The sequence below is a fragment of the Toxotes jaculatrix genome, chromosome 11 (assembly GCF_017976425.1).
Source record: "Toxotes jaculatrix isolate fToxJac2 chromosome 11, fToxJac2.pri, whole genome shotgun sequence".
Taxonomy (NCBI): domain Eukaryota; kingdom Metazoa; phylum Chordata; class Actinopteri; family Toxotidae; genus Toxotes; species Toxotes jaculatrix.
Genome location: NC_054404.1, coordinates 12,527,898 through 12,552,652, shown reverse-complemented (window position 1 = coordinate 12,552,652; position 24,755 = coordinate 12,527,898). Strand labels below are relative to the sequence as shown.

The following is a 24,755-nucleotide window of genomic DNA, read 5'->3' as shown; positions in this document are numbered from 1 at the left end:
TGATACACCGTTTCATTGACTTCTTACTGTTAGCTACCATATTAGCCACTTCTCTATGTACAGTTCATCTCTCACAGGGTCAGTCACTAAAGCTGCATACACCGTTTAAAAATAAGCTAGGGGTTTTTGGATCTCTGGGACTTGGGGTCCAATGGATATTATGAGTATTCTTGAGGAACAGTAGTTGCTATTTGCATGTTTGTTTATGCTGCTTTTACCTTAGAATTATCCCCTATAGAAATCCCTGTTTTTCCATATGCATGCTTACGTAAAAGGATGCATGAATAGGATGACACCAATCTGCATTAACCTCGACCCACAGAGGTGCAGTGTGTGACTCACTGAAATCTTACACTACTGTAGATCTTAAAGGAACGTCGCAAAGAGAGGAGCCTTGAGGCTTAAATGCTAGAGTTCAGAAAAAGCAGGTTGAAGGAGTTTTGAAAGAGTTTTTTATAAATGTTTTAACTGTTACTATTAGCACAAACGGAGTGGGGGTGGGATCTAAAGGGGGGACTGAGGTCAAAGGTAACTGTATATACTGAGAAGGGTGGAGGCCACAGAACGCTGCTCACTGGGGAAATTTTTAGAGCCATTCTCATAGAAATTAAATATTATTGCAATAATGAAATGATTCCTTGGATCCTTCGTAATAGAATAAAAAATTTTGCTCCGTTCTACACTGCGAGTGGCAGCTGTAAGCACAGGTTGGACTGTGCTAATCTGCATTGTGAAATCTTGGCAGGTACACCGCTGAACAGAACAAAGAGAGACAGATATGAAAGAGGAAAGCAATATGACGCACGCTGACGTCAAGCCACCACCTCCCTTCAAACACACGCACACACACACACACACACACACAGGTGGTGTTTGGGGACACTCCGTGATATAACGTAATTCATTCTGCCTGGTAAGGCTGTGGAAGTACAAAGGATACTGCACTGCTAAGCTATTCACATTGACCCCTCTATATACACAGAACACACAATGGGAAAGTCTTTTGATCTGACAACTGACTCAGAGCGAGAGGATTTGTGTGAATCAGAAACTCTCACAGCCAGAATGCTTTCAGAGATTTTGCAGCTGGTTTACACTGATTTATATTTATATTTGTAAGGACTGATATACTGTTTGTCTGGGATAAACAGGCAAAGTTACATTTTGTAATGTAAAATTCTGAGGATAAGTTACCCAAAGATATCAAGAGACAGACCATAAGCTCGACACGAGGGAAAAATTTAAATATCAATAAATTGACTTAACTATTTTTCTTGTCTTCTCTTTATTTCTACTGTTTATACTTGTGTGTACTGGATAGTATATCTGTGGTCACTCACTTCAAATGATTTGTACAGAAGCTTGTAAAGGCTGATGCATAAGTACAAACCTTATCGCTGAACACATATCAGCTCCAAAATATATGACAACAATATAAACATAATATTTATAGTTCTTTATTGTAGTAGTTAATTCTTGTCCTTTTACGATCTGATGAGAACATTTTCAGCTGAAACTCATTTGCTAAACGGTAAGACTTCTTCATTGGTGCGGTGTGCACATTGATACAATAGCAAACTGGTTGATCATTAGCGTGTTTGTGCCACTGACATGACGGTCTTACATAATAGTGCAGACAATCACTGTGCAAACATTCACTGGCAGGTGCCTGACTGAACCAGAAACATCACAACACACAGCTGGCAGCAGAAAACACTGAGATTACTCCGGAGTCACGACACCTGTCAGGATGGTTCAGTGCTCTACGTGCTCATGGAACGTAAACTGGAAGGAAAAACACTCCATAAATACAGATTAAAAGTGAGGTAATTAGTGTAACCGCTTTGGGCAAAAAATATTATCATTAATAAATTACGTAGTTCAAGTTAAAAATATCTTCCTGAGAACACTAGTCTCTTGTTCACATTTCATCCAGAAGTAAACGTCATACAGCTACTTAATTCATGATACAGGTGGTAAATGCTAAGCTACACTGAGTCAGTTTGGTCATGTTAACAGCCAAAAGCTCCTCTTCAAAACAGCTGATCATACATGCTAATTACGGGCTAAATAAAATTGGAAATGTGTTATATCAACACTTGGACTGGATGAATCATAACATTGACATTGAACAGTTTTAGACAGCAGAGTTAGCACTGCTGAGGTAATTATAGCACAGTCACAGATGGATGTACTAACCCTCTCTAAGGTCCTGGTAATGACACACAGACAACTAGTACACAACATGTGGAAAAGAAAAAAATATCAGTGAAGTACACACACTAAGTAGGTGGCCAACACAGAGCAAACTGGAGGACAAATTATGAACACAACTGCTTAAAGGAATAATTCCCACGTTTTGGAAAAAATGGGAGTTAAATGAGAACCGTCTTTGTGTGTTCAGTAGAAAAACACATTCACCCTGAATGTGTTTAGCCTAGCTTAGCACAAACACTGACAAGGAGCGGGGAACAGGGCTAATGAGCTGTTTGTATACTTGTGCAAATGAGACTTTATGTTTGCTCCAAGAAACCTGCTGGATACAAACACTGTCCCTGGGCCGAGGAAGTGCTGAGAAATGTGGGCAGTGTGGTCTTCTACTGGACGTTGGTGACGGCCTCGTGGATGGACTCGGCCACATAGTCGATGTTCTTGGTGGTCAAACCGCACATGTTGATGCGACCACTGGCCATTAAGTAGATGTGTTTCTCCTTCACCAAATATTCCACTTGTTTGGCTGCAGGAAATACGCCAGAACCAGATTTAAGTATCTACTACTGGCTAATGTGATACTTTACAGATCCTGTAAAGATCTGTGTGTGTAACAAAGGGAAATATTTAGTGTAATATTGCAAACAAATGCTAGATTTCCTCCATTACTGCAGTAGTGCACAGTGAATCCATACCACTTCTGAGATATGCAATATGCAGAGATTTTTGTTTGTTTTTATAGAAGTTTTTTTTTTTTTTTAACTTTCACTGGAATTGAAACTATGCTTAAAGTAACTGTTTTGTTTTCCACCAAAGAGATTTGAGCTGGGTTCAGCATTGTTTGTGGAATTTCAGCAACGTGCAGAGCCAAACATATTGATTTCTATTGGGACGTGTGTGGTGGTTGTGCTGAGATATGTATGTGTGTGACAGAAAATGTTTGCTTTCTGTATGTGGTCTTTGTACTCACGGTTGAGGCCTGTGAAGCTGAACATGCCAATCTGCTCTGTGATGTGGTCCCACGTGCCTGGTGTCCCCAGAGCTTGGAGCTTAGCTTTCAGCTGAGCCCTCATCAACAAGACCCTGTCAGCCATGGTCTTCACATTGTCCTTCCTAGAGTCAAAGAAGAAGAGTAACCCTGCATCAGAAAATGCATTTTACTTGGGACTGTTACACCTCATGCCTTGAATGTTCTTTTTATATGGATATTTTGTGCTGACCATTCAGAAAAGAGCTCAGGAGAGTTCAGAGTGATGCCAACAATGCGAGCTCCCTGAGACGGTGGGTTGGACCAGGTGGTCCTGACAATCTTCTCCATTTGGGACAGAACTCGCTTCAGGTTGTCTGCATCACTAGCTACAATGGTCAGGTTGCCCACACGCTCATCTGATGGGGACAAACACATCACATGTAAAACAATATTGTAGCTATTATTTTACCTGTCTAAATTGCTGCTTGCTAAATGTAAAAGCCTTTTCTTCTTCTCTGAATATATTTTTAGCTGTATGCTATGTTGATCTTATACAGTATTTTGTCATATTTGAAGATAAGACAGGTGTGAATTAAGATGATTCATTTGCAGGTAATTTCTTCATTTCTGCAAGTACACGTGAATTAGGCTGCCCTAAGTGGCCTCACATTTCTTGTGGTTTCACTGTATGACAAGTTCAACCATTTAAAACAAACAAGCAAACAATGATTTGCTGGGTTTTTCTTTGCACAACAATCAAAGTAAGAGACTTATCCTTTATTCTGCTGTTAAGAAAGGCCATATACAGCACTTTGAGCCTGTCTTTGCAATTAAGGACAATAAAAAGAATGTCTCTCTTTATCACTCTCTTGCAAGCACATGATGTACAACTCAATGCACCAAGGGATCACTCACTGTAGAGGCCAAAGTTCTTGGAGAACGACTGAGCGCAGAACATTTCAAAGCCCATAGAGACGAAGTAGCGGACTGCCCAGGCATCTTTCTCCAGACTCCCTGAGGCGAATCCCTGATAAGCTGAGTCAAAGAACACAAACAGCTTCCTCCTCTGAAAAAGAACAGGATAAAGAGATCAAACAATCATCCTTCTGTGATAAACACTGAGCATGCAAAACCATGACGTTCTGCTTAAACTGACACTTATTGTGGAGATAACAGCTGAGATAAGAGAACAGACAATGTGTTGGTTTGTGTTTGTGTGCATGTATGTGTATATGTGATACCATCATAACTTCAGCAATCTGCTTCCATTGCTCCTGTGTGGGGTCGGTGCCAGTTGGATTATGGGCACAGGCATGCAGGACAAAGATGGAGTGTTCTGGACAAATCTGCAGGAAACACAAAGAAGAATACAAGTTATTAGAAACTCCTAATGAAAGTGATGAGCAAATTTATGCCATACTACAGTCCCTATCACACACCGCTTACCTCCAGGTCACCGAGGAAACCAGCCAAATCAAGGCCCCTCTTCTCTGCATCCCAGTACTTGTATGGGCGGACATCCTCAAAGCCAGCATTGGCGAACACAGCATTGTGATTTTCTAAAACAAGAAGTGAGAAAAACTCTGATCCCAGTGTTCTTCGTTTATTGCTTCTATTTCCTCTGGATACAAGGGTGAATAGTGTTTTATTAATGCTTCTCACATCCGAACTGATAACAAATCCAAATCACTAATAAGCTGTGACAGTTAACAGGACGTTTATTAATAAAACACTCTACTGACATCCTGAGTCCCAAGTCTATAATGAGTCTATAAAACTCTTAATTAATCCAAAGATGAAAGTCCATGAATTAGGAACTACTATCTAGGAAGCATGTTCATTCCCACTCTGTGCTATATCACTGTTTGTTTGTACATATTCATGGGCGTACCCCAGGTAGGCGCAGACACATAGACGGGTGTTTTGGTGTTGTTATTTCCATTGTAGAAACGCCTGAGAAACTCTGCACCCATCTTCAAAGCACCTGTACCCCCCAGACACTGGACAGCTCCCACCTGGAAGTGACAGAAACAGACAGACTGTAAGTTTCCATGTAAATAGATTAGAAGCTGAAACATCGGATGGTCTTTCAGCACACTAACCCTGTTCTCCTGGATGGCAGGACTGTCGTCACCCAGCGCAATCTTGGAGGCTGAGGATCTGAACTCAGGCAAACCCAGGATGGGCAGATACTCATGGTTTAGCCTGTCATCATGCACAATGATCTTTTCCACTTTCTTCACCACTGGCAAAACCCAAGGCTGGCCTTCATCTGTCCGGTAGGCTGCAAGACACAATTTAAGGAAACTAATATTAATTTTACATTTCATTTTTCACCTTGCCTTAATTACTTTCTTAACTCACATTAACATACACATGCTGCATGATACAAGCAGTATAGCCAGCAGAATTCTTCATTGCATTTTTCCATTTTAAAAAGCTTGATGCTTTTGGTTCTGTGTAAAACTGAACATGGAAAGGTCACTTTGAAGATTCTGTAACAGACATGTACTTTCACCTGTTGTATGTTTTAGCAAGCTGAACTCCATGTCACCACCTGATAAGGGCTTAGTATACATTAGCCTTTATACCTTCAGAACAGATACAATCAACTTGCTTCACATCTCACTAATGGGTCTCAGGCTAAGTATCGCCCACACTGAGTTTTCCTTTCTTTTTCATCCACTGTAAAAAATAGATTATTTGTCTTGAGGTGATATGAAAGATACACACTACATTATCAAATAATATATAAAGAGCAGCAAATCCTCACAATTGAGAAGCTGGCACAAGTTAACTTTTGTCATATTTGCTTGAAAAATGACTTACACTATCAGCAGATTATCAAAATAGCTGCTGATTAATATTCTATCAACAAACTTATAGCTAGCTTGTTTCAGCTATAAATATGACTTCTAATAGTAGGAATAGTAGCAATAGAAATTGTTTAGCCTACATTTCCCAACTGCCCACTGGCTAATGACCATCAGCAGCACTGTATGTCTTGCAGCGAGAGGATTATGAGGCCTCAGCCTTGTGTACTAATCACGGGACTCAGGTAGCTTCATTATGCCCAGCCGTGCCATTAACACACTGCCTCAGCAGAGCTAGGCAATGTTTCTCATACTGTTCCTTCGCAATGTAAGCAGCAAGGATTACTAGTTTTAGTAAGATTACCACAAAATGCAGTTGTACTGAGGACTGAAATGCGCCATTGCTTGCTTTAGGAGAGAAGCAGGACTAAGCCACACATATTAACTCCTGCCAGGGGCTTTTTCTTGTACCATGAGGGATCAGTAATCCAATCGACTCCCTAGGCCACATCAGAAGAGGTTATTGTGCAGAGTTGCAGCAAGAGGGAGAAAGAGAGGAGAGCAGTGAGGCCAGGAAGAGAGATGACTCCACTCTCTGTGCTGTGCTGTTACATAACAAGGAAACATTATCAACAAAGCTGCAATCAGTAGTTGGTGTGGAATGACTGAAACAATCAGTGGTATTTAGTCTCAACATGGTATGATGAAATAGAGGGAGTCAGTTCTAAAGATAGCTATCTCCACAATCTTCATGGCAGTCTCAGAGTAAGGTTAAATAAATAACCAAGACATTTTACAGACATCCATCCAGAATAACTAAACAAAGCAACTTTACAGGTGTCATACTGAAATCTGTGACCCTAGGTTAAAATTACATGTTGGATCAAATACTGCATTGAAAGACCACCAGACCGAACATTTAAGCTTTCAGACTTTGTTGTCACCAAACCCTAATAACATTTGTTCAAAATTTAAGGCAACAAAAACCACCTTGCATAACCATATATGAACATTATGGGGTCAACATTTTCGGTTAACGCAGAACAGAATTTGTGTCATTTTCTGTATACTAAGAGGGCATAAACATATTTAGGAACTATCAAAATAATACGTGTAACTATCTTCATAAAAACACAAGACATACATAGGAGGGATTTCTAAACATGTCACTGAATCTTAGTCTCAGAACTGACACTGGCTGCAGCTAACTTTTTAGCTAGCTTAGTTTGCTAAGCTACCATTAGCTTGGACTGAGACCGGCCGGTTGCTCCAGGATACCGTTGCCATGGCTAACGACATGGCCGGCGACACGGCTGTCGTTCAGGCTTAGTGATGACAACTTACCTCCCACTCCGAGGTTCACCTTCTGAGGAAACTGGTCGTTATTGAAATCCTGCGTTAGCTTGAAGACAGCAACGGGCGCTGCTTGAGGGACCTCACAGAATATCGACATAGCTGATGTTTATTTTACTGGGGGCTGTGAACAATATGCGTCAAGCAGTCACCGGTGCGACAGCTAACGGGTTGAAAGAAGACTTTCACCTTCAACTTGGATTTGGAGATCTTTGAAATGGGTGTGAGCGGATTTACCAATAGAAATCCAGATGTACATGCCAAACCCAATCCCTGCACTGATCCCGGTCAGGTCAAAGAAAACACACGGACGCACGGAGCTCTTGACCAATGAATACCTGTGTAGCATGACTGACTAATGTCACAACAAATGTCACTGAAAGTGGGTGGTACTGGATTTTAAATGCAATAAAGGATTTCGCCACAAGATGGTGCCACAACCCTGGTAACTATTGCATCAAGGTTTTTGGAGTAGGCACTGACTCTGCAGTGTTATGTCTTCCATTTATAATACAGTTACTCACAGACAAGGTAACTGTCTCATATGGATGCATCTTTAACAGCAGAAGCTCTATTACAAAGGGTGAGGCCACACATCTCATCATACATGTCAATTTGAACCCTAACTGAACAGACAGCATGCTTGGGCTCCACATTATTTGAGTGAGTGCATGTAAGGCTGTGTAAATGAGTATACACGAGGATCTTCATCTGTTCTGTCCTGAGGGCCTCGGCTGAGCTATGGTGTAAACATGCCGGCTCCTCTGTGCTCTCCCCACAGCTGTCTGCAGGAAAAGAAGTGGCTGATAAATGAAGGCCACTCCAGCCCTGCTCTCCATCTACCAGGAGCGTGACTTTGTTGTAACGCTTTTCAGCTACTCTGGAGGCAGGGCTCAGTGCCTTTGAGGCCTCAGTGGTGGCTCTTAATGTTTCTGTCTTGGTAAAGAAGAGACTGTTGCATGGTTCATGGTTCAATGTAAAACATTACATGTAGTGTAAAACATGTACGTATTATCCAACTCTGCAGATCCCCTCATTGTTTTAGCATCCTCCTGCTCATTGTTTTTGTTTTCATTTGGCCTGCTATTTTACTGTGTTGGTTCAGTCTCATCACTATCATGAGCCAGCAGGCAGCAGTTTTTGGTGAAAAAGCTCTGATTAACCCACTGTGTACTACCTGCACAGTAGACACACAAAGTGAGCGACTAGCCGTTGAACATAACAGAACATATAGTAGCTAAGTAGTAGTAGTAGTTTTTTTTTTTTTTAATTTAGTAGGTGGTGAAGACATGCAGACCAAAAAAAGAGAGTAATTATTGGATTTATAGTCATTAGATGATCTGTTGTCAGTTGTGTGCAAATAGGGAACTTACACTATCATATATTGTGATAATATGCCACCGTTGTGTTTACATCTAAACTGTCAATAAATGCTTTATTGATCATTAGTAAAGAACGAATGATGCCTCATAATCATCTTAAAAAGTATACCTTACAAAAGTGTTGCAATTTATCCTAATACCATGCATCATAGAACACTAAGTTACTATTTTACCCTCCTGTTTTGTCCCAGATGTTACTCACTTTCCACACACCCGGTACCACCCCCACTCATCCCCTCGCTTCACTTTGACAGTAGATGTTTTCATTCTTTCCGACCAGGTGAGGGTGTCTCGTATGTTAGCTATCACTGTCAGCCCTGCAATTATGGGATTTGAGCTCCCAGAACAAGGCTTGGGGGCCCAGAGCAGGGTTTGGTGTGTACGTAGCGGGGAGGCCCCGGGGCCACGGTCTGGACTGTGATGTGAAGTGTGAGTCAGAGCAGGGAGTGACAGGAGTAGCCCCTGGCAAGACAGTGCCCACAGGGGGGGAGTGTGTCACATCTAGATGAATGCATTAGTCAGCCAAACATTCACAGGCACCTTCTCTGCATTTCCTTGACATTGATATGTGGAACATTTATTTTGGCATCTAGCAGCGCAATGCAAATAATGACAAAAAAAGGAGTTGTGCCAACAAGGTTCCTTTTATCGCAGTGTTTTCATTTTGCATGCAGGCTAACGTTGCTGCTGCAGGACGCTGACATTGAAACACACAAAGGCACACATTCAGGCACAAGACAGTCACATTCCAGCTGTGGTATCACTGAAACACAAACAGGAGCGTGTGCACACACACACTGCAGCACATTCCAAGGGGGACGTTGCAGCGTTGCTCACATGTTGCGATGGCCTCTGTGTCTCTGGGTCAGAGAGCTGTGGTGAGTGACCACCTTTTTAGCTTCCCGCCTTGTTTGTTTTCCAAAGACAGTGTCATCAATTCTCTAACAAGGGACTAGACACAGCAACAACAAAGAGCACAGGACCTCCCTGTTGCTCCTTGTGTAGTCCAATGACTGATGGAGCATGCATGGAATAACAGACATCGGTGCTCCGTGCGTCTGGCTACATTCCAACCAGTGTATTTGTGTATGGCTGCGCGAGTTTGTATGTGTGTATATACCTTTGTGTGCTGTATTTGATATCATAACATGAAATATGTTTTTTTTTGTTTGTTTATTTTGGCTCTCTATATGTGACGAAAAAAAAAAAGAATCCTGCATTCTGTGGACCTGAACTTATAGTATGAGCAAATTCTCAGACATCCCATCAGTAAAACACCCTTGGCTATTTATATCTTAGAAGTGCAAATACATGAACGTCAAAGTTGCAGCCACATTGTTTCCACAGCTAAAAAACATAACACAGTATTTTTGTTCAGACTCGCTGAAAGAAAGACAGCACACCATCTGAGAAGGTTTTCTAAGATCGAAGAGGGAATGTCACTACATGTGCCACTCAACTCAGCACTGTCGGAAATAAATACCTTCGTTTTCTTGCCCTAAGTTGGATGAGACGATCGACACCACTTTCACATCTGTACAATAAATATGGAACTTACCACAGCACAACCATGGACTGGAAACAGCTAGTCTAGTTCTGTACAAAGACAACAAAATCCACCTACCAGCACCTCTAAAGCTTGTTAATTAACACATAAGATTTTGTTTGTTTAAACCATACAAAAACCCAAAGCGTCAAAATAACAAGTTACCGAGTTAATTAGTGAGCTTTAGATGTGCTGGTAGGTGGATCTGGTTGCCTTGGCACAGAGACAGGCTATCTGTTTCCCTCCGTCTTCAGTCTTTGTGTTAAGTTCACAAGGGACCTGACCTTACAGGTAATCTTATATTTATTGTGCAGACACGAGAGTATCAATCTGCTCAATAACTCCATTAAATAATACTAATGCAATTTATTTATATAACATTTTTCTTAAGTGCTTTACATTAAAACCATGGACTAAAACAGAAATAAAAATGACTGCTTTGTTTTACCCACTATTAATTTTATACTAATTTTATAATGAATGTTTATAAACATTTTTTTTTTAATCTAAGATTTTACTTTGATCATCCTTTTTGACAAGCTGTTAATATGTACAAAGGTCTGCTTGTCACTCACTGCCTTTAAGAGATATGGCCTTTGCTCCATGAGGCAGGGTGGAACCTCAAACACAAGGTCTACAGTGTGCTATTCTTATTGATTGATGTTGTCTTTTGGCCAACTCAGGCTCTCCAGACCTCAGCTTTATACAAATATGCATGCTAAGAAACAAAGACAGGAAGTGGAAGACTCATGTCTGAATTTTTACCCTGACTGCTTAGTTTTCGTCCGCATAAACTAAACTGCCGCAAAAAAAGTGGGTGACAAGAAACTTGACAGTGTTTTTTCATGATTTCTAACGATGTGATATGTCATTAATCCACACCTGAAGATCGTCATCTGATTTCATTCTCCCATTCACAGAGAGGTGAGAGTTCAGGGTCAACTACAGAACAGGGACTCAACATCTATACGAGAGCGGATGCCTGCCAAAACCGGGGGTTGGGACCAAAGTCGTCCAGCTGAAGGACAGTCTCCATGTTTACACTGATATTCAGTCGGAACTACAGCATTACCAGCAGCTATTGTTATCAACACAACAGCATGACGGGACACTGAAACTGCATTGCTTGGTATTTTATACAGTCATTATTTACAAAAATTGAACTATTCATAAGGAGTTTTGCCAAAACAAACTGTCACATTGATAAAGATACCACCATGGTTGCTGGAGAGACAGTAGCATTTTCCCTCAAGGATGTTTACCTCTTGAAGCCAGGATGCATGCATGCTCTTATTTTACAGCAACATTGTCTTTCCCAAGAGAGCCATTACTGCCTGAGCAAGTTAGAGAAAGTCCCTGCTGTAACAAGCTGAACTTCATTCAACCTTTTGATATTTTTAATATTTTTTCACCAGCTCTGGCCAAGAAGGACAGAGCGTACGAGCAGCAAGAGGGAACATTCAAAGCCCACACATCCTATTCAAGTGAAAGCCCGCCTCCCCGCAGTGTCTTTATCTACATGGCCTGTGTGGCAGCAGAGAGGATAAGCATATTTAGGTTGCATGCTTCCTCCCAAACTACATTCCCAACACCGTAGATCACGGACATTACAGACCTTACATCCCCCCGTTAGCGCTCATATATACAAACACACACCTGCTGGGACAAGGCTGTCTGGGAGAGAATTACAGCAGGCTAATTTATGAGACCCAAGGGAGGCCAAAGGGCAGGAGACCCAGACTGCCCTGAACTCACTTCCTCCTTTCATGGTCTCCAAGTTAGACCCTTAATACACAGACCAGGGCTTAGGTTCTCAGACACATCACCCTCTCACAATCTTTCGCACTGCCTGATCAGGATATCTTTTTCCAAACCTGGTTAAAACAATGAGGCCTGGGGGAGGGGTTGCAACGTCCAAGTTAGCTATCACCTTAGTGGAATATTTGGCGCTTTCATAGCTGAAGATAAGTGGGTGAGAACAGGGTTTTGGTAAAAAATCTGACCCGGGCTTGCCTCTGGTCTCCTCATTTCCTCCAGTGAGAAGGCGCTGTCATCCGTCACTTGGGCCCAGGCAGGGGCACAATAGCACAGTCTGGGTCCTGGCTACTGACACCATCACATGGGCTGCTGATAAGACTCACCTTCCGGGACCCAGAAGAACTGAGCCATTACTGACACACAACAGTTTGGGCCTTTGCCATTCTTACTGATGACCATTAAATCAAAGGAAAAAGGAAAGTACATTATGAGCTACATGAGGCAAGCACACTCTGCGTCTAATTGTGCTTTCTTCTGTATTTTAAAGGTCCTCTAATCTTTATGGCCTCATCACTTCCATGCTGCAACATGCTCTCCTAATGCAAGATGCAAGGGAAAAGCTATCACACTCCATTAGATGACCCTCTCTTGGACTCACATGCAACAAGGTAAACAGATCGTGCAGACACACTTGAGCTAATCTATTTTCCTAATGGTGCAATCTATTGTTGTTATTAGCTTATCGTGAGCACCGTGAGACAAACGGATAATCATACTTCAGTTCCTCATCACACATGCAGGCTGTTATGGTAACACCTGTAAACAACCAGCTCCTTTGAAGAAAGATGTTAAGTGCTACTCTACAAAGCTCTGCCATGTCATAATAACACACATTCACAAGCCTGTACAGTGTGCACCCACAGACGCAGGAGGTGTTGATGCTCTCTTTACACAGAGTTTATAGTAAAGCCACCAGATACCAATCACCTCTGGGCTTTACAGAAGCAGAGACCACAGGGGAAAGATAATTGCAGTCATTACCAAGTCATTTAACTTCCATTCTGTGTTTAGGGATCTGAAACATTCAACCCTGCACATCTCCCAGGAGGACTGGTTTTCAGGGCCCGCTACCACTGGAATGACTTTACACCTGCCACGCTGCAGAAGAAGACGCTGCTTCAGCAGGTTAGCCTGCTACAGATGAGGAGAGAGGGAGCGGAACAAGAAGAAACATGTTCAGCGCTGCCTGGCAAGTCACCACCTTTAAAGAACTCACCAGAAAGTGAACTGAGAGGAGTGATCACGATTTGACTGCTGCAGACTGGGCACGATTTTTATTATTTAGTTAACTAGTTAGTTATTTTTCCAGGTTCCTTTTGTATTGTGTCCAGAGTTCTGCAGCCTGTATCCGCACTGACCTTACCCAGCTTATCAAGATGGTTCTGAAATGAAGATGATGTATTGGAGAGTCGCATTCAGCACCGAGCAGCTCCTCGACACTAACTGTGAGTCTGGGTTTTGTTACAGGCAGGAAACAGACTCTTCCGCTCCGTAAACACGCTTCTCTGCTTGGCCACTCTCGGGGCTGCCGGTGGCACGCGAAGATCGCCGGTGGTGGTCAGTGGAGGGCTCGCGAGGCCGAACGCGCGTGAGACCGTTGAAAAGCTAATTGCGCCATCAGCTTTGGTAACCCGCGCCTCTGACCCGTGACGCTTTGAACTGACATGAATATGAGGAGTGAATTATCAGACTGACACAGACAGCCTCTTTAAAACAAACCGGTGTGAGACAACATCGCATTTAGAAACGACAGGAGTCTAATTTCCTAACACTAAAATAAGTCTTTATGTAACAATCATTGATTCCAGTGTTTGGTCTGTTGTCTTTTTGAATCACTGCACTCAATAAACATGTCTGGGTAAATATTTGGGAAACAAACTGACCAGATTTACTGTCTTCTGTAGTATTTTATGAGCCAATACATTCCACTGAAGTCCGTGTAAATTTCACATTTCTCCAGAAAAATCACCTTCTGTGGTGAGAAAACAACCAGACGTTGTCCTTATAAGTACATTTCAAAAAAAAAAAAAAATATGATAACTATGCATCTCATAATCTCAATCATCCATAATCTCTTAGTCATTTCTGCAGGAGCACATTTGAAATTATTAAAGCCTTGTGTTGAAAACCTCCTATCTTCTCCCGCAGATCTAATTCCTTTCCATGCCTCCCCACTTCACTTAAATGGACCATTTTAAAGAAACAAATCGCCAGAAGAGAGAGAGAGAGACAGAGAGGGGTGAGGGGGTGCTCCCTTAATCTAAACAGCACCTTGTTGATGGTGAGCGGATGAGATTGTGTCGGCATGCCCTCCTTTTCTTTCCACACGGTTTAGGAGCAATGGGCCTTCACACCCTGGCGCCTGCACTTGGCCACGGCAACCAGGAGAGAGGTGTCCCGTTTCAGCCGGATAGCCCTTTTGGCACACAGGTAAAAAATCAATAAAGAAAGAAAAACAATTTTTCATATATTATAATTTCTGTTTATTATTAATTAAATAAGACAAAACATGTTGGGAACACTGGGAACCTGAAGAAACGAAGCTGTGACTCCAGTTAGCGGAGTCATCCGCCAAACGTAAAAAAGTTTTTACCAACCACATACTAAATATAACTTTCTAACGCAGGTGATATTATTGTTATTATTGTTATTATTATTATTATTAGTAGTAGTAGTAGTTGTAGTAGTAGTAGTAGTAGTATAGTTTAACGAGTAAAAACTTTTTTGTAGAAACATTCCAGCTTTTATTTACTTGTAATAATTGTCGCACATGAAACGGATCATTTCAATTAAGCAAACTTTTTCTTTTAAATATTTTACCCGGGGCTTTTTTCGGAAATACTGACCTAATGTCAAGGGAAAACATTATCGTGGCCAAATTCTGCAGGAAAAAAATCCTACAACTTTCTCAAATTAGGGAAACATAAATAAACAGCAAAGCACTAAATTTATATTCTTCATGTCCCCTTGGTTTGCCAGTTTTATCTTATTTCCCACAGTGGCGGCATATTATCTTATCCATGGATTGCCGAGACAGGAAACGAAGATATGCCTAATCTTAAAAACCACCGTGGTGATGATGGGATGGGAGCTGTGATGTCTTGGGACAAGAGGGGAATTAATGCTATTCGAGTTACAGGATGAGCAATAGGCGCTGGTCCAAATTAAAGATTTTGCAGTATAAGCGTTTTAATTATACAAATTTTTTAAAAAAAGAAGAAGTTTTGGTGCTGCTTCTTAGATTTTACTGTTTTCTGCTGAGAAAACAAGACGCATGCAGTAAACCAAAAAAAAAAAAGTTCCTTACCTTTAACAGCTTTAACAGTCTAAAGGGAGTCGATGGTGCTAATATTATTTCATAAATTAGGCCTATTTATCTTCCTGACACACACACACACAGAAAGAGAGAGAGAGAGGGGGAGAGAGAAACTGACTCTGTCAATCCCTCCCCCGCTTCAGGACGTCACTGAAAGGGAGAGGACAGCATCTTGGCTGACCCAGCTCTTTCTCTAGATAACTGAATTCAGCCAACCAAACAGGATCGACCTCTCTTTCTCTCTCAGCCCTCCAGCCATAGACGCCCAGCCAAAAGAGAGGGATGTCACAGCTGCAAGAAAGACAGTCCTCCTCGGTCTGCATGAACTACAAGCAGTGTGCGACCGTTCTTACGCACGGTAAATAACCCATGCGCTTACGCACGGGTTATTTACTTCTTTTACGCGCTCTCCGGAGACAAATCGTGCCAGTTTTGGACCTACTGACTGTTTATCTGTCCCCTCTCTGTTGGTGGTAAAAATGCTTCCCAGTCCGGTCATAACTTCTTCCACCACGCCTTTTTCTGTGAAGGACATTCTGAAGTTAGAGCTACAGCAACAATCTCAGCAGCACCAGCTCCAGTTGATCTCCTGCTTCGGTCTCTCTGGTGCGCTGTCACAGCCGGGAAGTTTCCCAAATAAAACCCTCCGCTCTCACTCACCGCCCTCCTGCATGTTGGCCGGCAGGGACAGTCCAAGTCCCATCAGCTCCGGCCTCTCGGAGACCGAGGAGAGGATGTCGTACCTCAACACGATGACGGTACCTGACCGGCTGACGGGGTCTGGTCTACCGGTCGAGATGTTCGGCAACCCGGCGCAGAACCACTCTGCAGACCTCCGACTGGAGACCGAACAGGACGACCGGGACAGCAGTGAGTAGAGGCTGATTATAAACACGCTCATCCGAAGGCTCGCGAGGATGATGATGTTGAATCTGTCGTTTTTATTGATATTTGCATAAATAAGATCGCGGACAGAGATACCAGAGTAAATCTGGATCATAAGTTCGTTAAAATGTAAAAATACTGGCCCACCTTACAAAACAATTACAGATAATTCTTTAAACTGACTTTAAGAGATATTTCTGGAGAAATAATTACCGTGAGCAGGCAGGATTTCATCTGCTGATTCAGGTATAAATGACTTCAAAGCGAATAAGCACAGAGTGAACAAGTCCCCATTGCTCCGCTGGGGTGGTTTTTGTTAACATGTTAATATAAAACAAATTTAATATTAAACTAAATATCTAGGTCTTTAGTTGCCCTTTTTTCTGTAATCAGACTATAATTTAAAACAAAAACACAAGCTATTTATAGCCAGTGCCACACCTTGCACAATGGACGCCCAGAAAAATTGTTCTATTCTGTTAATTAGCTGCCAGCAATTTAATATCTGTGGGCTACATAAAGGTCGCAGTCATTTAAATGTTTACATTTGTAGTTGCGTTTTTTTTATGAACAATTTGTAACCAACCGTATAAATCACTGGACAGAAATGTACAAAAAGACTTTTAATTGCTGATCCACAAGTTAGATTTAACCAAATGAAGGTGCATTTCATTCTCACAGAAATGGGAAGAAATCTGAACATACAAGAGATGTTTACCTTCGTCTTTAATTTGTGATGTGAATTTGGATGTGAGAATTCGTGGTTTAAGGTTTAAGGTCACGGATGGATGATTAAGTATTTCAGCAAATTTAATTTACTTTCAGTCAAGCCCTCTTTGAAATCGCCGCTTGATGTGTTTTCTAATAAATATCTGCAAAAAATGTCAGTACGACTTATATATATATATATATATATACGGAATATATTTTTTAAAATCCACAACAAAATTATTTCCTATGGAAAAAAATTGTTAAACTGTTTTGCTTCAACATTTTAAGGAAACTAAAAAATTTAAATAAATGACTCTGGATACATCAGTGTAATGAAAATAAAAAATCATTCAGTGTTTGATCATGTTCAAAAACACTGAATGGTTAAAACGCCCCGTTCAAGTTTTAATGCACAGTTTAATTTTTCTTCTCCATTCAGACAGCTGCAGCGTGTTGCGGGCTGAGTGTGAGGACCCGGATTCAGAGAAACCCCCCGCCAAGCAGCCGAGGACTAGGAGGAAACCCCGCGTCCTCTTCTCTCAGGCTCAGGTCTTCGAGCTGGAACGGCGCTTCAAGCAGCAGCGTTACCTGTCCGCCCCGGAGAGAGAGCACCTGGCAAGCTCCCTGAAACTCACCTCCACCCAGGTCAAGATCTGGTTCCAAAACAGGAGGTACAAGTGTAAGAGGCAGCGACAGGACAAGACTTTGGAGATGGCGGGTCATCACCATCACCACCACCACCACCCACCACCGCCGCCCAGGAGGGTGGCTGTGCCGGTGCTGGTCCGGGACGGGAGGCCGTGTCTAACTGGATCCCAGAACTACAACACTTCTTACACAGTGGGAGCTCCAAATCCGTACAGCTACAACGGTTATCCACCCTATAGCTACAACAACTCGGTATATACTAACACTTACTCTTGTACTTACTCTAGTTTACCTGCTCTGCCGCCCAGCAACGCCACTGCTAATGCTTTTATGAACATGAATTTGGGAAACCTTGGCGCACAGACGCAAAGCCAGGCTCCCCAAGGACCAGTGGTCACGCCCTGCCAAGGAACTCTACAGGGCATCCGGGCATGGTAGCGCACTCAGCAGCACATTCACAGCTGGGAGAGACTTCTCTGGGATGGCTGAACGGACTCGAGCACGTAGGAGAGCACAACTTATAACTCAACACATTACAGAAAGCACAGGCCAGGTGGCTGTGACTCAAGGCAGGCCTATGAGGAAACCCTAACCCGCTGACTGAGATCCAAAGCACAGTATACGTATTTTTTTTGTCTCTGAGCCACAATGTAGAGAAAACTTTTTTAAAACCTGCTGTAAAATATTTGATTGTAGGACTGAATGTTGCCGACGAGCAAAGACTGTGCGTAAAGTGGCCTGTTGTGGTTCAGCGTATAGGTGTAATTATATGCGACTAAAATAAAGGGACAATGTATAGACATATATGTTTTTATGCAAACAGTACAGCCCACAATGAATTTTAAAAAATGGTCTAAATAGACCCATTCAAATTAGATCCCCCCAAAAACGCCACCAAAATGGGCCACAATTGCTGATGCAAAGTATTATTCCTCTTTTTTCTTTTGGACAGTGTGATAAGTGTTTGGCCAGTAGCCTTTGTTTTTATTTTTGAAACAGCTTTTTTGAAAAATATCAATAACGATGAAATTAAATGAATCAAGTGACCGTATTGTACTGTGCTTTGTGTGTATGTGTGTGTGTTTTCTCCATTTTTGGCTTATTAAAACACATACTAAACCTAAACAAATACAATACAATATTTTATAAAAATGCACATTTTAATGTCCAATAATACTTTTCTGTTCTTGTTATTTTTGCTTGTGGTCGTATTACATTTCAACACTCAAATGGATGTGGACAGGAAGCTCAAATAAATTAATGTTGAGTCAGGTTTATTCCTCAAGCATGTACTTTCTCATCGTCTCAAATCGTTTCTCAAGCCAAGACAGCTTCTTCTTTTTCTTGTGAGAAAGCTTGAAGTAGACTTTGGTCTGAGACAAGAACCAGAAGCAGGGAGAATTTAGAGGCGAGCTAATGTCCGGTCAGGATTCACAGATGGACATTAACCAGACAGCCAGCATCCTCGGGACTCACAGAGCGAGTAAACTCACAGAGCTTTGGATGATAAATACTGCTGGAAAATGTTCTCTGTGTTGATGCATGACCCTGAAACATATTTACAAATTTAAAAATAAAATATGACACTAAATACTACGTTACTCCAAATAATAATAATCATTATAATTTAATTATGTAACCTCAAGATATAACCCAGTAACTTCATAATAATTATGTCACAAATATATATAATAATTACCCACATTTTCACTCATTCACTCGAGGACACACACACACACACACACACCGTTGATTGGAGATGGACTTAAACAAACACCTCCACCTCCCAGGCATGGTCGAATACGCAGACAGTATTAATGGAGATGAATGGCAGCGTAAACCGAGTGTTTGTCTCCTGTGATAGCCTCACTGGCCACTTCCCCTGGCTACTGCGCTGCCGGTAGGACATACCTGGTGTCAGCTCTAAGTGCTGCAGAGTCACAAGTGTAAATAGAGCTGGCGACAGGACGGCGATGCCTGAGGACTCGGCCTGGCCACGGCTGCTCTGACAGACGCTGCGATCGCTATCTTGTACTTCCAAAGATAGCAGCTCGGCTCATCGCTGTGCTATAGGCGTGGAGTTTCCCAAAACAAAGTCTCCAATGGCAACCACTCAAGGAGCTCACAAAAGAACCAGGGCCCAAATATAGAGAAGGAAAAGTGCGTGGAGGAGCTGGAGTAAAATGCTCTCCCATTAGGTGGCCCCTACAAGTGACGTCCTGGCCACTGACAGGACATCGAACGGATGCGGCAAAGTTTTTTGTTTTGTTTTGTTTTGTTTTGTTCTTTCAGGACTGCAGTCGGTTGTTCTCAGATTTTACCATGTGTGCTGACACCGTAATTCAGAGTAAAGGTTTTTTTTTAAACGTTTCACACTTACACATAACCCAGTTTTAACTGGGCTTCAGGTAAAATGCAAAAATGAATTTGGAGTGGTTTGAGGATAGACGGTATGCGTGTTGTACAGATTACAAAAACCTCTGAGACAAACTTGTGGTTTTTGCGCTATATAAATAAAACTGACTTGACTTGACTTGACTTTGGAAGTCCGCGGATGCATCACAAGACCAGGAATTAAACATGATTTCTCTTCTGTGCGTAACAGAGGTGTTTTCTTTTCTCACTTCACCCTGGCCAGAGAATAGGCATTTTCATTAACTGCTGACTGGAGCTGTGTGTGTGTGTGAATATAAACGTTACATGTTGTTATGGTGATGACATCTCGTGGTTTTGAACACAGGTAAGAGTGCCTCCCATCCAGATATGTTTTGTCACCCTGGAGCTGTGCTGCGCTCTGTGGCAAACAGAGAGATTTCTCTGTTTTAGTCAGAGGAAGAAAACAAAACAACACGGAGGAGGCAGATCACTGCATCTGTCATCGCGTCTCCTCGCTGAAGGATAGGCCTGCTGATTGTGTAATACGCGTGCTGGTGTGCGTGTGCGCGCGCGCGAGAGAGAGACAGGACTGGGAGGGAGGTAGGGGGGGTCTAAATGAAGAATCGTCGTCTTTTCTTTTTACGCACTCCTTAACTTTGGAAACCTATGCATCAAGACCACAAGGCGGCGCTACTCCCCTGTCTGAGCACCAAGCCTGGATGTCCTTTTTCACAATAAAATACTCCATCTGTGGTTAATATTAACCATCCATTGAAAAGTCTGTCGTGTTAACAAACGTCTCAGTTTAATGGCATCATGACCTCCAAACTCCTTGGATGAAAACTTCCATAATTGTATGCATAATAATAATAAATGACCCCCCAAAAAATTAGCAACTTTAAATTAGGATTGTCCTTTCAGAATACCGAACTAAGTGTAAGCTAAAATCAAAGCTGTATAATAAACGACATATGTAAAGGTGGACTGCAGTATAGTGGAAGGACTTAAAAACCACGTGCTCACAGAGCTGCACTTTAGGCACGCTCATGCACCTGATTTTCTTATTACAATTTACATCTAATAAATACTCGGTAAACGCACGGTGGCTCCTTTTTTGCAAGAATACTTGACAACATCCATTCAATATTCAGGCTGTATTAAATAATACTTGCTCAACAGGGTCTGATTACTCTCCTCGCCTACACATACTTGAGCAGGCTCTGACAAAAGTAGGTTTAAAAAAAAGCTTTGCATTCGTAACGTCAGCTCATCACCTTACCAAGGTGAAATGCCTCGTTTACAAAATCTCTGTACCTTGTCCTCAGAGTCCAGACATGAAGCTGGGCGGTGCGAAGGAGGGACCAGGCAAAGAAACAGCCTATCAAGTGTTAACTGGAGCTGCTGCTGCTGTGACTACTGTAATAGACTTGACAGCTCCTGATGTGGTCTGTTCATGTAGCAGTCCGAAGTTTGTTCCCCACAATTAAATTAGAGCAATTAAAGAAAGCGGTGAAAAGATCGAATCAGCGAGGACGTTTGCCTCGGAGTGGCAAATCTCTTGATGCCTCCAAATAAATCGCATGCGAGCGTGAGGATTCATACGTGCTCTTATTTTAATCATGACGTTAAGTTTTTCGTCTTTCTCCATCCAAGACATCCTCACCGGACGGGATGCCCGGGGAAAGCCCGGTACCAGGAGCACCGAGCAGCTCTGCGCGCCAAAGCGCAACATCTGCACCACATCTGAAGGCACCACAGTCCCCGATCTGACTCACCGAGACGCGGAGGAGAACTGCATCCTGCCGTCGTTTGGAAACCTCCGATCTGATACCTACAGTGAGGAGGCCACAGGAGAGGAAACTGAGCACAGCGAAGGTGAGAAGTTTAATTCTACTGTAAAGATTCTGTGGTTTTATACTTTAATATAACAACACTGACATTTACACAAACTAGCATCTTGAAATTAGATAATTAGAAAACTAAAAGAAAAAACTAAAAGAAAAAAAACTTGAAACAATTTTTTGCCTTGTAAACAGGATGAATTCGTTTCACCTCAGTGGTTTTTTGTCTCATCTTTTTAGAGATTTGAGAATTAAAACTGCTTTTAGTTCACAAGAGACAGGTTTCATGGCGAGATATTTTAAGATCTCTTTGAAGGGATTAAATTTGGTTATTCATTCAAAAAAAGTCCAAACATCTTAAGTAGTCTTCTCTAGTTTTTTTTTTTTTTTCTTTGCTCGGTCAGATTTTGTTGTCTGAGAAAGTCAGTCAGGGTTTGGTTTGGGAAAGCAAAACCATAAAAGCAAAATGAAACAATTTGCGGGTTTTGCTCGTAAAAAAAAAAACGTTTTCCAAACTCATCTAAAAGCCATTTTATTATTGATTATTTATTTATTTCGTAACATCCCCTGAGTTTCTGACAGCGTGAAAAGGGACAGAAGCGGTAAACCCCATACTGGCCAACATCAGCACCATGTTGAAGTGACCTCTCAGCCAGCAGCTGACCTTGGCGGAGAGAAAACACACTTACTGTCGTAAAACATTTTATTGTCTTTCCCAGACGCTGTAGACCAGCAACCACGATGTGTGGAGCTGGATAAACGGCAGAAAACGGAGGCGGAGGCAGAAGAGGAGGGATGTCATCACAGTGGGGAGAAGGACAGCTGCACATCCTATGAGCAGCAGTTCAGGCCCGGTATCAAGAAGCGCTCCAGGGCGGCCTTCTCTCACTCGCAGGTCTACGAGCTGGAGCGCCGCTTCAGCGCGCAGCGGTATCTTTCAGGTCCCGAGCGGGCAGATCTGGCCGTAGCTCTGAAACTCACAGAGACCCAAGTTAAAATCTGGTTCCAGAACCGGAGATATAAAACCAAACGGCGCCAGATGGCGGCCGAGCTGGCGGCGTGCAGCTCGCCGAAGAAAGTGGCAGTCAGAGTGCTGGTGAGGGACAATCAGGAGCAGTACCATCATGCGAATGGAGTACACATCCCAATGACTGTGCCACTGTACCAGGCCTACCAGTGCTACCCCTACCTCCACTACTACTGCCAGCCCTGGAGCATGAGCAGCATGTCGCGTAGGGGGCTGCTCTGAAGCTCTGTCTGAATATTGGAGAATTAGTGACTTCAAAGAGTGTTACTTCAAATACAAGGTATCTGACTGTTAACAGATTTCTGTTCAGTCAGAGGATGATGCACCACAAGGGACACATTTTTTGTACGCTTTCAGACTGATTGAGATTGTTCAGTTTGCTCTTTGCTTTTCAGAAAATATAAATGATTTTCAATTATGGTTTTTGTCTGATTTATAACTAGAAGCCAGTCCAGAAAGAAAACAGCATCAGAGCTTGGCCTGCTATAGTTCAGAAAATGCACCACGAGAAGTTAAATCTAGAGACAAATCTATTCTTAAAGACGACATAATCAAGTAATATTAGGCAAAATATATTTAGCTTAACGTTTTAAAGGTAACCCTTCCGTGAACATAAGCGTGGGCAAATTGTGAAGCTCTCAGTTGATTAGATTATTTCTGTGTGAAGAAATATTTAGCATTTAAGTCCGAGATTTGAGCGTGGTCATTATTGTGTAAGGATATACAAGGGAAAAAAAGTAATAATAATTCAAAACTCTCAAACCCTTTTGAGATTTGGGTAGTCTTCTCATAATCTTACCTTCTATCTATTTCATGCAATATTTCATCAATGTGATAGTGTAATATTTATATTTGGGGTTGGGGGTGTGAGAAAATAGGGAGGGTAACATCATATTTCTTTCTTTTGCTAAATGGAGGCTATTCTGATATAGCAGAGAGTGCAGAGATTTTTTTAAAATCACCTCAGATTTATATTTTAGCAAAAAATAAAAAAAATAAAAAAGTTTAAAGCCAACATTCAGTGAGTAATCTAAATTACATCCTCAAGTTAAGTGCACTTAACAAAAATGAGTGATCTGTATTCATTAGCACAATTAAATTATGTTAGTCAGTTTATATATATACTTGAAATAAGTGCAGAGCAGGGGTCTGAGAGGATTATCTATAAATTATTTACAAAACATATCAGTGTAAATAGACTGAGTCAGGTCACATTTAATGCACAGGAACAGCTCCTGACTGGGTGCCTCAGGAGCACACATGATGATTTAGATGTTGCTTTTTCCACCTCTTTAATGACTGCATGCCAGTAACAGTCCATTTTAAGCGACCAGGCAGAGCAGAAAGGAATCCTGAATTTATACAAACCCAACGAGTGAAAGTAGCTTTTCCCGACGTGTGAGACGTATGGCCGAGACACTGACATTTTTAGTAGGTATTTATTTTATTTATGGGACATCTTTATTGATCGTGAAACTCAACACAACACCTGCAAGAACAGATTCTTTACATGAGGTTCATGGACCTTTAGTAGCCTTTTGGAGAGTGTGTCTAAGTGTGTATTGGTTTTGTTTTCTCTTTCACCCAATGCTAAAGGAGCATATTAAGAAGCAGTTGGGCTGAGCACAGACAGAATGAAAATACAACTTACTGTATGGTCTTTAAAAAAATAGTGTCACCAAAACTTTCACTCAAAAGTTTCACTGACTCAGCCAAATGATACTTAGAAAGTGAACATATACTTTTTTTTTTTTAAAGGTGTGTTTTGCATGTGTGTAAAGAGTCCTGCACAGGTCTGCTCTCTACTGTGTGCTGCATGAGTCATAGAGGGCCAATAGACCGTGGAGATGTTGCACCA

At 41.9% G+C, this 24,755-nt stretch overlaps 3 protein-coding genes across 3 annotated transcripts; 2 read left to right on the top strand and 1 right to left on the bottom strand.

The window, feature by feature from the left end:
* Positions 1–1,279: 1,279 nt before the first annotated feature.
* On the bottom strand, positions 1,280–7,518 carry got1 (glutamic-oxaloacetic transaminase 1, soluble). The gene is made up of 9 exons (XM_041050694.1): positions 7,339–7,518; positions 5,284–5,465; positions 5,073–5,196; positions 4,628–4,740; positions 4,423–4,527; positions 4,097–4,247; positions 3,432–3,597; positions 3,182–3,324; positions 1,280–2,737 (listed from the first exon to the last, which is right to left on the bottom strand). Exons 1-9 carry the CDS (start codon positions 7,445–7,447, stop codon positions 2,598–2,600), a joined length of 1,233 nt encoding a protein of 410 aa, XP_040906628.1. The 5' UTR covers positions 7,448–7,518; the 3' UTR covers positions 1,280–2,597.
* A 7,897-nt stretch (positions 7,519–15,415) lies between these two features.
* nkx2.3 (NK2 homeobox 3) lies at positions 15,416–18,700 on the top strand. The gene is made up of 2 exons (XM_041049937.1): positions 15,416–16,279; positions 17,445–18,700. Exons 1-2 carry the CDS (start codon positions 15,889–15,891, stop codon positions 18,089–18,091), a joined length of 1,038 nt encoding a protein of 345 aa, XP_040905871.1. The 5' UTR covers positions 15,416–15,888; the 3' UTR covers positions 18,092–18,700.
* A 2,674-nt stretch (positions 18,701–21,374) lies between these two features.
* On the top strand, positions 21,375–23,739 carry nkx3.3 (NK3 homeobox 3). The gene is made up of 2 exons (XM_041049133.1): positions 21,375–21,904; positions 22,590–23,739. Exons 1-2 carry the CDS (start codon positions 21,649–21,651, stop codon positions 23,117–23,119), a joined length of 786 nt encoding a protein of 261 aa, XP_040905067.1. The 5' UTR covers positions 21,375–21,648; the 3' UTR covers positions 23,120–23,739.
* Positions 23,740–24,755: the final 1,016 nt, after the last annotated feature.

Coding starts and splice junctions, on each gene's coding strand:
- got1 (XM_041050694.1), bottom strand. CDS start 7,447: ATGTCGATATTCTGTGAGGTCCCTCAAGCAGCGCCCGTTGCTGTCTTC. Junction 5,466..7,338: donor GGTGAACCTCGGAGTGGGAG/GTAAGTTGTCAT, acceptor TGTGTCTTGCAG/CCTACCGGACAGATGAAGGC. Junction 4,248..4,422: donor AGATTGCTGAAGTTATGATG/GTATCACATATA, acceptor GTTCTTTTTCAG/AGGAGGAAGCTGTTTGTGTT.
- nkx2.3 (XM_041049937.1), top strand. CDS start 15,889: ATGCTTCCCAGTCCGGTCATAACTTCTTCCACCACGCCTTTTTCTGTG. Junction 16,280..17,444: donor ACAGGACGACCGGGACAGCA/GTGAGTAGAGGC, acceptor TTCTCCATTCAG/ACAGCTGCAGCGTGTTGCGG.
- nkx3.3 (XM_041049133.1), top strand. CDS start 21,649: ATGACGTTAAGTTTTTCGTCTTTCTCCATCCAAGACATCCTCACCGGA. Junction 21,905..22,589: donor GGAAACTGAGCACAGCGAAG/GTGAGAAGTTTA, acceptor TGTCTTTCCCAG/ACGCTGTAGACCAGCAACCA.